The following is a 13,981-nucleotide window of genomic DNA, read 5'->3' on the forward strand; positions in this document are numbered from 1 at the left end:
CAAGCAGGTGGTAGATTTAGATTATTTTGCAAGCTGCATCATTGAGGATCAATAACGTGCAGAGTGAGAGAGGTTGAGTGCAAATGCATTAATACAAATCCTGAGAGCCATCCATTGTCTGTTAATTCATGAGAGTAAAAATTGACAATATACTTTCACACACAGGTGTAAAACAGGTCCACGATTACCATTGGACATCCAAAGCTTTAACATTTGCCACATTGCTGTGTTATTGTATATCTAATTTGAGTTATTTTATTGCATTTTAACATCAATCCTAGTTATGTATTCAAATTAGTCTTGTGATCGATCAATGAAGTGGTGATTTCATAATATGGATCTAAAATGCTGAGGACACATTGTTCAGAGATTAAGCTGCATGTAGAAACATAGAAAAATAGGTGCAGGAGTAGGTCATTCGGCCCTTCGAACCTACACCGCCATTCAATATGATCATGGCTGATCATCCAACTCAGTATCCCATACCTGCCTTCTCTCCATACCCCCTGATCCCTTTCACCACTCTCTGTGTGAAAAATGTTTTTCTCATCTCGGTCCTAAAGGATTTCCCCTCTATCCTTAAGCTGTGACCCCTTGTCCTGGACTTCCCCAACATCGGGAACAATCTTCCTGCATCTAGCCTGTCCAACCCCTTAAGAATTTTGTAAGTTTCTATAAGATCCCCTCTCAATCTCCTAAATTCTAGCGGGTACAAGCCGAGTCTATCCAGTCTTTCTTCATATGAAAGTCCTGACATCCCAGGAATCAGCCTGGTGAACCTTCTCTGCACTCCCTCTATGGCAATAATGTCCTTCCTCAGATTTAGAGACCAAAACTGTACGCAATACTCCAGGTGTGGTCTCACCAAGACCCTGTACAACTGTATGTGTGATATTTGGATGAGCATTGCTTGGATTCAAAAATGCAAATACAAGTTAAGGTGGGCCGAAGGGCATATTTCCATGCTATATCTCTGAACTAAACTACATGCAAGCTAGGCTGTTTACGTGCACTTAAGTTGATATTGCAAGGGGATATTGTAAATTCAGCTATAATCAGAGTTCAGCATTTCTAAATTGTTTTCTATATGTTTTTTCATTTCATTATTACAAGCGAATTATTTATAACTTTAACCCACTACCAGTATTAGTATAGAACATAGAACAGTACAATGGACGAACGTGCCCTTTGGCCCACGATGTCGGTGCTGAACATGGTGTCAAATTAAAGTTGTCAAATCCGATCCTTAAGAATCCTCTCCAGTTGCCTCCCCGCCACTGATTTGTGGCTTTCTTGGTTTATCCCTTTTTCTCTTAACCAAAGGAAAATGTTGGCTACTCCCCAGCCTTCCAGGACCTCACCTTTTTTTGGAGAGAAAATAAAGATCTTTGTCAAAAACTCCAGTAATCACCCCTAAATAATCTGGGATAGATCCCATCAGGACAAGGGTGTGTATCAAATGCTTCAGCAGGCAAGTATATTTTTATATATAGAAATTATTTTGCTGTCTACTTTAATATTCAGTAGGTTCTGGTAATTAAGATGATGATCTTGTTGTTAGTAAGATAATTCTTTACTTTATTATACTCTTAATTTGCAAAGCTTGTGTTTAAAAGTAAAGATTTTTTGCATAAAGTGACAAAAACATTACAATGTTATTATTTCATGTTTCTCCTTAATTTATCTGTATTTTCAACACTATGGTGTGGTGGAATATGTTTGGCTGACCGATTCATTAATACTGGTGATTTGGTTTTAAATGATAATAATGGATTGAAGGGTAGCCTGGGCTTTGTCCTGTCAATGTAGTTGGCCATCGAGTGGAAAGTTGAGATAGTGTTGGGATTTTTTTATCTCTCAAAGTCATCTTTGCATATCAGCCTGAATCTCAGAATTGGTCAACAATTCCAAATGTATTACTTTAAAATTGCATTTAAAAGCACTTATGAATGGTAACGTCATGTTTTTTCAATGGAGCTGAAATAGAGTTAATCCTTCAAATTCAAAGGTTTCAAAGGTCATTTATTGACACATGCACCAATTAAGGTACAGTGATATACAAATTACCATACAGCCATAGGCAAAAAAAGCAACAAGATACACAACTACATAAAAGTTAACATAAACATCCACCACAGTGGATTCCCCCACATTCCTCACTGTGATGGAAGGCAAAAAAGTCCAATCTTCTTCCTCTTTATTCTCCTGCGGTCGGGGCAGTCGAACCATCCGCAGCCGGGGCGATCGAAGCTCCCGCAGCCAGTGGTCGAAGCCTCCGCAGCTTGGAGTTCCAGGTTGGTCTCTGACCAGAGACCGCGGGCTCCGTGATGTTAAGCACCTATTGTTGGAGCTCCGAGGTCGATCCCTGGCAAAGGGATCGCGAGCTCCGCGATGGTAAGTTCGCAGGCGACCGCGGTGGAGCTCTCAAAATCGGTCTCCAGCAAAGGTCGCCAACTCCTTGATGTTAGGCCTCAGTGTGGAAGGAGGCATGATACGGAAAAAAATTGCATCTTCGTCGAGGTAAGAGATTAGAAAGTTTCTCCCAATCCCCCACATAAAACAAGTTAAAGAACACTGAAAACATACATTGAATACGTACAATTAAAAGATAAGGAAGGAAAGGACAGACAGACTGTTGACGAGGCAGCCATTGCTGGCACCTCCCGGTGACATTTAATACGAAAATTGGCAGGGACTTGCCATCCGGAGCGGGATCCCTCGCTGGGGATCCCTGGAGAGGAGCTCCGATCGCCAGCCCTGCGGTCTGCGGTGCTTCTGGCTGCGGCGGGGATTTTAGATCTTTGACTGCCGGCCTGCGGCCTACACCATCTTGAAGCCGCGGTCTCCAGTAGGGAAGCACCGATTCGGGACTTACCTTGTCTGCACATCTGGCCGCCCGCAGCGGCAACTGCGGAGGGTTGTGGTCCCGACCACGGGGGAAAATGGAGGAAGACTGACCAAACTTTGTGCCTTCCACCACAGTGATGAATGCTGTGGCGAATGTTTGTGTTACATTTTTTATTGTGTATTGTGTGTTATTTCTTTTATTGTACCGTTGCTGGCAAATTCATTTCACTGCACGTTATGTGCATGTGACAAATAAATCTGACTCGACTTGAAATGATGAAGAGGTTCTGGTGAAAGATCATCAATCTAAACTTTTAACACTCATTCTTCACAGATGCTGCTTGACTTGCAGAGTAATTTTGTTCATTTTGCAGATGCTTGGATGTTGAAAAGACCTGTATTTTCCTCATTATGAACGGAATGCAAACAAGTGTAGTAATGGAAGCTCTGTTGCTCAGAACATTGCTATGTTTCTGGTGCATCTAATTACCAAGTACTTCTCTGTCCCTGGAATTAAAGGCAGTGCAGAATAGGATTAAGGACCTTACCCACTTCCTCTAGCTCCACACATAAATTCCCTTCAGTGTTTTTAAGTGAACTAAAGTGTAGGAAGGAACTGCAGATGCTGGTTTAAATCGAAGATAGACACAAAATGCTGGAGTAACTCAGCGGGACAGGCAGCATCTCTGGAAAGAAGGAGTGGGTGATGTTTTGGGTCGAGACACTTCTTCAGACTGATGTCAGGGGAGAGGGAGGTACATAGTGAAGTGTAAGGTGTGAAAATAGGACAATGGGAATGAAGAATATATAATTGATAGTTGGGAGAAGGTAACAACAAAGCAGTCTTAAGTGGACTTTCCGTCGCTTCTGATCTTTCCAGTATGTCCTCTCTAATCAGTAATGCAACTTCTCCACCTCTTTTATATCCCTCCCTTTCACATCTGAAACATCTATATCCCAGAACGTTGATTCACCAGTCCTGCCCTTCTCTCAACTAGGTCTCTGTAATGGCTATAATATCGTAGTTCCATGTGTAATAATCTAGAAACTAAGATTATTTCCCTTCACCATGATATAATTCATCATTGCATTGTAATAAGTACACTTCACTTTAGGGCGGGGACCTGAGTTCAATCCCGACAATGGTACTGTTTGTATGGAGCTTGTACATTTTCCCTGTGACTGCGTGGATTTCCTCGGTGTACTCCGGTTTCCTTCCACATCCTAAAAGCATACAGGTTCATCGGTTAATTGGCTTTAATAAGATTGTAAATTGTCCCCAGTGTGTTGTATAGGATAGTGCTATGTACAGGGTGATCGCCAGTCAGTGCTGTCTCAGTGGGCCATGGGGCCTGTTTCCACAGTGTCTCTCTAAAGTTCAGACCGTTATTTATGCTGTATTCATTTTCATAGCCCTGCCTGTTTTTCTTATTGACTAAACCTCCACCATCGCTTTGATCCCTCTACCTGTTCGTTCCCACTCCCTCCACCACTCCAAGTTAAACCTTCCTGAATAGCACTAGCAAACCTCCCTGAAAGGATATTGGGTCCAACCCGTTCTTCTTGTACCACTTGCCTTGGAAGAGAGCCAAGCAATCCAGGTATCTGAAACCCTCTCATCTGCACCCGCTCTTTAGCCACTCATTCAACTGCATCTCTCCCTATTTCTGAGTAATCCTGAGCCTACAATGCTGGAGGACTGCTTAATAACTCATCGCTGTTCCTGCCACGAGAGGCCCTACAGCAGCCGGGTGAGGGAGCAGATCGAGCGCAGCCTGTGGCAGCTGCAAGGACCCCCAGCGGCAGTGGAAGGAACCGACAGCATTGCACTGGGCAAGGCCCAGCCCATCATCATCGATCCAATGCCTCCAAAGATGCTGAGCCTTAAAGTGATAAAATAAGAAATTAATATCTTCTTGGGCTAGATCTCCTTCCTGGATCAGAAAGGAGATCATTGGTGAAGCATCCACTGGCTGGAAAAGATTAGATATTACATTTAAATAATGTTTATTTGGTGTTAACACATTTGCATTGCGTGACTTGTCAGAAGCTACCTTGACTGTTCATTCTTCTCGTTTTCTGAAATGATTGTTATTTCAGCACCTCCGGTGTTCTCATGAAACACCAAAAAGTATGCTATTGTCTAAGTCAGTGTTTACCTTGTTAATTCCACTACATAGGCCAAGAAGCAACATACCATGGTGATGATTATTAGCCATGATAGTTAAGTTGAGTATTTTATCTTTCCATGTTTATGCAGGTAAAGTATTAAATAAATACAAAAATACTCTCATAGCCATTAGAATAAATGAATATTTTATGTTAAAAGAATTGCTTTACAAATGTAATTGATATAAAGAAGTAGAAATGTCAAGTTTATTTTGCCATGTTTTGACAAGGAACAAGGAAATGTGGAACGGGAACAGATAAATAATACCAGTTCAAAAAACTGGGAGAATATTCTCCCGTTAGTCATGATTAACAGGTTCACAGTTTGTTTTGACCCATCTTTTAAAAAGTGGAGATGGGTTACACTATCATTTCAGTATTGTACAGGCCTCACTGAAACCAGTGGAGAATTACCGTAACATCTCTAATGTAGCTGATCTTTCATTTTATTTCACACTTCCCCAGTCTTTGTGTGTGGAATATGATTCCTTCAGTGACTTTATCTGTGACATACTCTGGCTTTCGAAAGTTGCACTAAAGCTTGTAATATGGCTTCTTGTATTCAAAACACAAATAGAGTGCTCATTCCCCACCAGCCTTTTTAGTTATCCAAGCCCACTGAAACCAGTTCTGACAACTTCACCTAACACTTTTCATTACTCGGAATCAACTGAGATACCCATCCTTCCGAAGATACACACAAAAAACTGGAGTAACCCGGCAGTACAGGCAGCATCTCTGGAGAGAAGGAATGGGTGACGTTTCGGGTTGAGATCCTTCCCATCATTTGGAGATATTTTTAACATAAGAATGTTAACACTGGATGAAACTCTTATTTCTTCTCGAGGTTAATCCAGTACAACAGAAGAGTTGCTGTAACTAGCTAAATTAACTTATATTTTTGTTATTTGTAATCTGTTAGAATCCATGAAGATGATCAAACCTTGCTTTGGTGTGGTAGTCACACAGTAAATATACTGCTTTTGTTGATTTATAGAGGCAACACGTTCTTAGAAGGTCTCCAGGATTCATTCACTATGATGGCTTAACTGTTCCATCGTCCACATTTTCAGTTTTATTGAGATTCAGTCAGTAATGGTTGAAGCTGCAAGCAGTTTTAAATATCATCACCCTACTTCCTAGTAAAGTGATTACCAGTAGGTTTGATGGCCTGATGAGAGTACATGGAGTCAAACAGCAAAGGTGGACAGTGATTCACGAAGGACCTTCTCCTTCACTCCTGCAGTAGTCAGCCTCCCACTGAGAAATAGTGCATAGCATAGAAAGCCCAAGAGGGGGAATAAATAACTATATTTTATATGATCAAAATACCACAGGCTTTGCTACGAGAGAGCAGGGAAAGGGTCACTCTGTCTGTCATATTTTTATGTCTGACGTTATTACTGTACGCAAGTTTACTGCAAGAAAATCCTCTATCAACTTTTCATTGAAAGTGTCCACCCAGCTACACTCTCTTTGGTGGTGGTATCTAGCACAAGAACAAGATACCTGGTTGTTTTATTGAAAACCTAGACAGAGTATGTACTCATCCAGATCCAGTAAAGATGACCTTAAGAAATTTTCACAAACTGAACAATTTAGAAAAGAAACCAAAGAAATGTATTTACACAAATGAAAAAGTGAAAGTACAAGCTATAAGTTAATGCTTCATTTTACAGATAAATCTCAACACTTTTTATCCTTAAAACTGTTGCTTGACTTTTTTTTTTACTATACATTGTATTTATTTCATCTGTTCAGGCTCAGAGTTTGCGCTTCCCCATGCTGGGTCTTAGCATGATTGTACTCTCTGCCCAGACTCCTGGGTTTGATATCATTTGAAGCCAGGTGTGTTGTTCCTCCCCTTGGGAATCATTCCAATCGGCTGCAATCCCATAGCTATGACCTGTTGAGCAACAAATAATTGGCAGCATAAATATTTAGGATCTTTGCCAGTAATCTCTCCAACAAAACATGCCAGCAGACCAGAGGGTGATGAATCTGTGATATTCATTGCCACAGACACCTGTGAAGGCTGTCAATGGATATTTTTAAGACGGAGATTGACAGATACTTGATTAGTTGATGTAAGGGTATATGTAGAGAAGGCAAGAGAATGGGGTTGAGAGGGAAAAGTGAGTAGATTTGATGCGCTGAATGGTCTAATTCTATTCCTATAACTTATGAACATATGGTTGATAAAGCAGGTTTAAAAATGTATTTAAACAATTTATTTTAGATTTTGGAGATGCAGAGCAGAATCAGATCTTTCAGCCAATTCCCGGGATGGCGGGACTGTCATATGTTGATAGAATGGAGCGGCTGGGCTGGTATACTCTTGAATTTAGAAGGATGAGAGGATATCTTATTGAAACATATAATATTATTAAGGGTTTGGACATGCTAGGGGGCAGAAAACATGTTCCCGATGTTGGGGGAGTCCACAGCCAGGGGCCACAGTTTAAGAATAAGGGGTAAGCCATTTAGAACAGAGATGAGGAACAACATTTTTACACAGAGGGTTGTGAATTTGTGGAATTCTCTGCCTCAGAAGGCAGTGGAGGCCAATTCTCTGGATGCTTTCAAGAGAGTTAGATAGAGCTTTAAGATAGTGGAGTCAGGGGCTATGGGGAGAAGGCAGGAACGGGGTACTGATTGTGGATCATCAGCCATGATCACAATGAATGGCGGTGCTGGCTCAAAGGGCCTACTCCTGCGTCTATTGTCTATAACTAGTGATCACCCATACGCTAGCACTATCCTACACACTAGCGACAATAATTTTACCAAAGCCAATTAATCTACAAACCTATACAGCACCCAGAGAAAACCCACACGGTCACGGGGAGAACATCCAAACTCTATAGAAGGCACCCGTAGTCAGAAGGCACCCATAGTCAGAATCGAAACGGGGTCTCTGGCATTGTAAGGTGGCAAATCTACTGCTGCACCACAGTGTCGTGCTTGAACAGATCATTATAAATCTATGGATTTTTGTTTAAGGCGTGGGAGTCTGCATCAACTTGTCTTTTGGAATTCAATCTAAGTTCTCTCGCAATGCTGGCTAAACAAGTTATTTAATTGACTGAATTGAAAGTAATCATTAGTAACCAGAACTTTTTGTTTTGAAGATTAGTTATTACAGGTACCAGAAATGTATTACTATATGCAGTTTAGTTCTCAATTTCCTGCTGTTCTCTCCCTTTTGCCTCATCAACTAGTTGATGGAAGAGACTTCAACTAAAGTTGAGTTGCCATTGTTTGCATCCTTGTATCCCTTCGTTACTACTTCTTCCCATCCAACAATGGGCGATAAGGGGCTCCACCCTTCCTTGGGCCTGTTGCCAGCCCTCCTTTGTTCTGGCCCTTTCTTACCTCCAGTTCCCTCCCCTCTACTTTCAGTCAGAAGAAGGGTCCCGACCTGAAACACCTCCCACTGATTTTCTCCAGAAATGCTGCCTAACCTATTGAGTTGCTCCAGCACTTTGTGCCTATCTTCAGTATTAACCTGCATCTGCAATTCCTTTCTACATGGTGAGTTGCCCACAGCCTGATTGTATATCTGGTCCATAAAACATGCTGGTGCATGATCAACCCAGGCTGCACCCCACCCCTGCATGTCTATTGTGCTTTGTGAAAGTGATTATTATCCCAGCACCAACCAAACAGTGACTCAGAGCACAGATCCCGAGGCCTTGCCAGGGAACGCACTGATGCTTTCCATTTTCAAAGATATTTTTAAAACTGTTTTGGTATCATACAGCGTGGAAACGGGCCCTTTGGCCCACACCGACCAACATGTCCCACCTGCCTGAGTTTGGCCCAAATCCCTCTAAACTCGTCCTTTCCATGTATCTTAAATGTTGCAATAGTACCTGCCTCAACTACCTCCTCTGGCAGCTCGTTCCTACCACCCTTTGTGTGAATACATTACCCCTCAGGATCCTGTACTTGTGTTCAACTTAACAATGAGATATTTGTCAATTTACAGATGGGCTGCTTTTATTGAAGTATTTAATTCAGGGTATCATACACCTAGAACAGGTTCATGCCCAGAAATGGATCCATGTGCAAATCAATTTCATAGCTCCACCAAAGCTCACGCATTCCTTTCAAATCTAAACCATTGTTTGGTTGTCTCAACTGTCTGATTCCTGGAACAAATGTAAAAGCTTTTGCTGTTTTGCAATATCATTTCCAGAGATCTCGGTGTGTTATGAAGCTAATCTATTTCATTATTTTTGAAGAGATGGGATATATTTTTCCAAGCCACTATTTGTAGCTGTATATACAGAGTAAATTAATTGATTTAGGTTTAAAAAAAATGCTACTACATCGGTATGCTTCAGCTGTAGAAAAAAAAACTGTAGATGCTGGTTAATATACAAAAGGACACAAAGTGCTGGAGTAACTCAGCATCTCTGGAGAACATGGATAGAAGACGTTTTGGGTCGAGACCCTACTTAAAACCCCCTGATCAGAACATCCCTATTTGGCAACAATCAAAACCAGACTGACTAATGGCCCTATCCTGCGATGCTAGTTCATTCAAGAGCTCTCCTGAGTTTAAAAAAAAATCAAACTCGGGGACGTCTCTTAGCGGCTCGTAACGCTAACGGCAGGTACTCGGGAAGACTCGCTAATGGCAGGTAACCTCGGGAAGACTCGTGAAGATTTTTCAACATGTTGAAAAATGCCCACGAGAGCCCCGAGTACCAACGAGCAGCCATTACCGTAAATCTCCGAGTTCGAATCAGGGCAAATTCGGTAGAACTCTTTAAATGAACTCGCACAGTGGGACAGGGCTTTTAGGTTTATTATCCGTCAACCAGCAAACTGGTCATTGAGGAAAATTAGTAGTCAGAGTTGGAGATCATTAATCAAAGGAAAGTAATTACCATTGCCATGGCCCAGTCGAATGCCACCTAAGAAAACGTTGCTGGAGAGCGACTCTTTGTCCCACACGGTTAGCTCAATAGAGACATTTTGTAGATCACTGAGGTGCAAGCCGGTATAAGTGAAGGTGTAGTTCCACTCCGGATTTAGACTCTTCTTAACAATATGCGTTTTGTGCTTGGAAGCCTTGTTGTTATCAGGAAGTAAGTATCTGATTAGAAAATAAAGGAAGCAATACATTAATATTTTAGTCCAACAAAAGAGAAAATCTCTAAACATTCATTATCTATTAGGATCCGTCTCCTGCAGATTGGTCAGTGTCTTTAAAAAAAAAAAATGTAGATAAAAACACGAAAAATAGTTTATGATCAATTGATGCTGGTAATTTATTCCCTAAACAAAATAAACAAGTTAGTAAATTTCCTGGCTTTGGTGTGTTGTCAATCCCAGGATCACACCAACATAATGTTATGATGACTAAATCAAGCCATTGCATAGAGGACCTTGTGTATCCTTGCTTATGAAACATAATGTTTTGGTGTAGTAAATTATCGACAACAAATAGAACTTGGCCTATTTGCAATGAGTTGGAGTATAAAAGTGTAGCAAGTGTTAACAAAACCAACCTGTACAATTTTGAAATGCTTGTTTTAAGGAAGAACATATTTGAATTTGAGTTCAAAGAGATTTAAAAGATTGATGGTGAAACAAGGAACTGCAGATACTAATTTAGAAAAGACACAAAGTGTGGGAGTAACTAAGTGGGTCAGGCAGCAGGTAATCTTATCAAAACAAATAAGATTCTGAGGGGACTGAAATGTTGAGCGATAGCAGAGAACTGAGGGTATAATATCAAGTGGCCATCACTCATTTAAAATGAAGATGGAATAATATCTGCTCTAAGGGCCACGAATCTGGGATTCTCTATCTCAACTGTGGGTGCTGCATTTCTAATTATATTCAATACCAAATAAGTCAGATCTTTGATCTATAAGTGAGTCAAAGAACAGGCAGACCTGTTCTTTGGGCTGAGACAGGTCAGCTATTGAATCATGGAACAGTTGGGCAGTGAAATGACCTAATTGTCCACAGTACCATTTTATGACACATCTACCTGAGACGGCACAGTGGCACAGCGGGTAGAGCTGCTTTCTTACAGCGCCAGAGACCCGGGTTCGATCCTGACTACAGGTGCTGTCTGTGCGCAGCTTGTACGTTCTTCCCATAAGCACGCGGGTTTTCTCTGGGTGCTCCGGTTTCGTACCTCATTGCAAAGACGTACAGGTTTATAGGTTTATTGGCTTCTGAAAAATTGTAAATTGTCTTTATTGTGTAGGATAGTGTTAGTGTACGGGGATCGCTGGTCAGCACGTACTCGGTGGGCCGAAGGGCCTGTTTCAGCGCTGTATCGCTAAAATAAACTTGTTTTAAAGACCAGTTCATTGGCTATATTTAAGAGGGATTTAGGTAGAAACATAGAAAATAGGTGCAGAAGTAGGCCATTCGGCCCTTCGAGCCTGCACCGCCATTCAATATGATCATGGCTGATCATCCAACTCAGTATCCTGTACCTGCCTTCTCTCCATACCCCCTGATCCTTTTAGCCACAAGGGCCACATCTAACTCCCTCTTAAATATAGCCAATGAACTGGCCTCAACTGCCTTCTGTGGCAGAGAATTCCAGAGATTCACCACTCTCTGTGTGAAAAATGTTTTCCTCATCTCGGTCCTAAAAGATTTCCCCCTTATCCTTAAACTGTGACCCCTTGTTCTGGACTTCTCCAACATCGGGAACAATCTTCCTGCATCTAGCCTGTCCAACCCCTTAAGAATTTTGTAAGTTTCTATAAGATCCCCCCTCAATCTTCTAAATTCTAGCGAGTACAAATCGAGTCTATCCAGTCTTTCTTCATATGAAAGTCCTGACATCCCAGGAATCACCCTTGTGGCCCTTGTGGCTAAAGGGATCAGTGGGTATGGAGAGAAAGCAGGTACAGGATACTGAGTTGGATGTTCAGCCAAGATCATATTGAATGGTGGTGGTGAATAGTTCGGGAAGCGTTAGAGACAAGGGACGTAAAGCGGTGGTCCGACCAGTCAGAGGCCATGCTGCAAGATGCACTGAGTGATATCGACTGGAATATGTTCGAAGCAAGTTCCAGTGACGTCAGTGAGTTCGCGGAAGCAGTCACAGACTTCATCGCAACAGTAACCGACAACATCGTCCCCACGGTAAGGGTTAGCACCTTTCCGAACCAAAAACCCTGGGTAGACAGGTCTGTTCGTGTTGCCTTGAATGCTCGCACCGCTGCCTACAACTCAGGCCTGGCATCAGGAAACATGGACGTCTACAAGGCAGAGTCCTACCGACTGCAAAGGGTGGTGAAGGACGCAAAGAGGAGGTACAGAGACAAGATGGAGCTACAGATGGAGCAGCAGGACACCAGAAGCCTGTGGCAGGGGCTACGGATTGTAACCAACTACCGGAGCACCCCTCCCTCATCCGCAAGTGCCGGCACCTCCCTAGCTGATGACCTGAACTCCTTTTACGCTCGTTTCGAGAGGGGCAACACCACCCCAGGTCTGCCGACTATCGACAATACCGCCAGCGGGCTGGCTACCGAAGCTGAAGGAAGGAATGTGCACACATTCTCGCTGTCCGAGCACGACGTGAGGAGGGCTCTAACACGGGTGAACACGAGGAAAGCTGCAGGCCCCGATGGCATCTCGGGACGAGTACTCAAGTCCTGTGCTACGCAGCTAGCTCCAGTGCTCACTACATTATTCAACCTCTCCCTGGACAAGTCCGTGGTCCCTGCCTGCTTCAAAAAATCCATCATTGTACCGGTACCAAAAAATGCCTCCCCAGCCTGTCTGAATGACTACCGTCCGGTGGCCCTTACCTCGGTAGTCATGAAATGCTTTGAGAGGCTGGTGAAGAAACACATCTGCGCCTTCCTCCCTCAGAACATGGACCCGTTGCAGTTCGCATACCGTCCGAACAGATCCACGGACGATGCGGTCTCCCAGGTCTTGCACACCGCTCTCTCCCATCTGGACAGCCAGAAGGGGGGCTACGTGAGGATGCTGTTCATAGACTACAGTTCAGCCTTCAACACGATAGTCCCCATCAGACTGGCCGGGAAGCTAATGGAATTGGGGCTCAACACCTCCCTGTGTGCCTGGGTCCTGGACTTTCTCACCGCCAGGCCCCAGGTAGTCAAGATGGGAGGAAATACATCGAAGTCCCTCATCCTGAGCACAGGATCGCCCCAGGGTTGCGTCCTCAGCCCCCTATTGTACTCCCTGTACACACATGACTGTGTGGCTAGGTTCAGCTCCAACTCAATAATTAAGTTTGCTGATGACACTGTGGTGGTGGGCCTGATCTCAGACAACGACGAGAAGGCCTACCGGGAGGAGGTGGCTGATCTAGCACTCTGGTGCCAGGATAACAGCCTCCTCTTGAACATCAAAAAAAGGAAGGAGCTGATCATGGACTTTAGGAGGGCACATCATCCGAGGACGTACACTCCATTGAGGATAAATGGGGATCCTGTGGATAGGGTGAACTGTTTTAAATACCTGGGAGTCCACATCTCCAAGGATATGACATGGGCATCACACGCCTCAGCACTCGTGAGTAAGGCAAGGCAGCGCCTTTACCACCTCAGGCAATTGAGGAAATTCAGAGTGTCTCCGAGGATCCTCCAGTGCTTCTACGCAGTGGCGGTGGAAAGCATCTTGTCCGGGAACATTACCATCTGGTTTGGGAATTGCTCTGCCAAGGACAAGGAGGCTCTGCAGAGAGTAGTGCGTTCGGCCGAACGCACTATGGGAACTTCACTCACCCCCCTGCAGGAACTATACATCAGGAGGTGCAACTCCAGAGCCAACAATATCATGAGAGACCCCTTCCACCCCTGCAACGGACTGTTCCAGCTGCTACGGTCAGGCAAACGCCTCCGTTGCCATGCGGTGAGAACGGAGAGGTTGAGAAGGAGTTTCTTCCCAGAGGCCATTCGGACTGTAAACGCCTATCTCACCAGGGACTAACACTACTGAATGT

The 13,981-nt window shown here is 43.4% G+C and overlaps 1 protein-coding gene across 5 annotated transcripts in view; it reads right to left on the reverse strand.

Annotated features, from left to right (window-relative positions):
- Window positions 1-5,140: 5,140 nt before the first annotated feature.
- sytl5 (synaptotagmin like 5) overlaps window positions 5,141-13,981 on the reverse strand; it is a 153,708-nt gene continuing 144,867 nt past the window's right edge. For all 5 annotated transcript variants that reach the window (XM_033033116.1, XM_033033113.1, XM_033033114.1 and 2 more), the window contains 2 exons: window positions 9,915-10,123; window positions 5,141-6,922 (listed from right to left, as the gene is read on the reverse strand). In XM_033033116.1, coding sequence (XP_032889007.1) covers window positions 6,780-6,922; window positions 9,915-10,123 — 352 coding nt within the window. In that variant the 3' untranslated portion in view covers window positions 5,141-6,779. The remainder of the gene's footprint in view (window positions 6,923-9,914; window positions 10,124-13,981) is intronic.

This window comes from Amblyraja radiata, chromosome 14 (genome assembly GCF_010909765.2).
Source record: "Amblyraja radiata isolate CabotCenter1 chromosome 14, sAmbRad1.1.pri, whole genome shotgun sequence".
Classification (NCBI taxonomy): Eukaryota; Metazoa; Chordata; class Chondrichthyes; order Rajiformes; family Rajidae; genus Amblyraja; species Amblyraja radiata.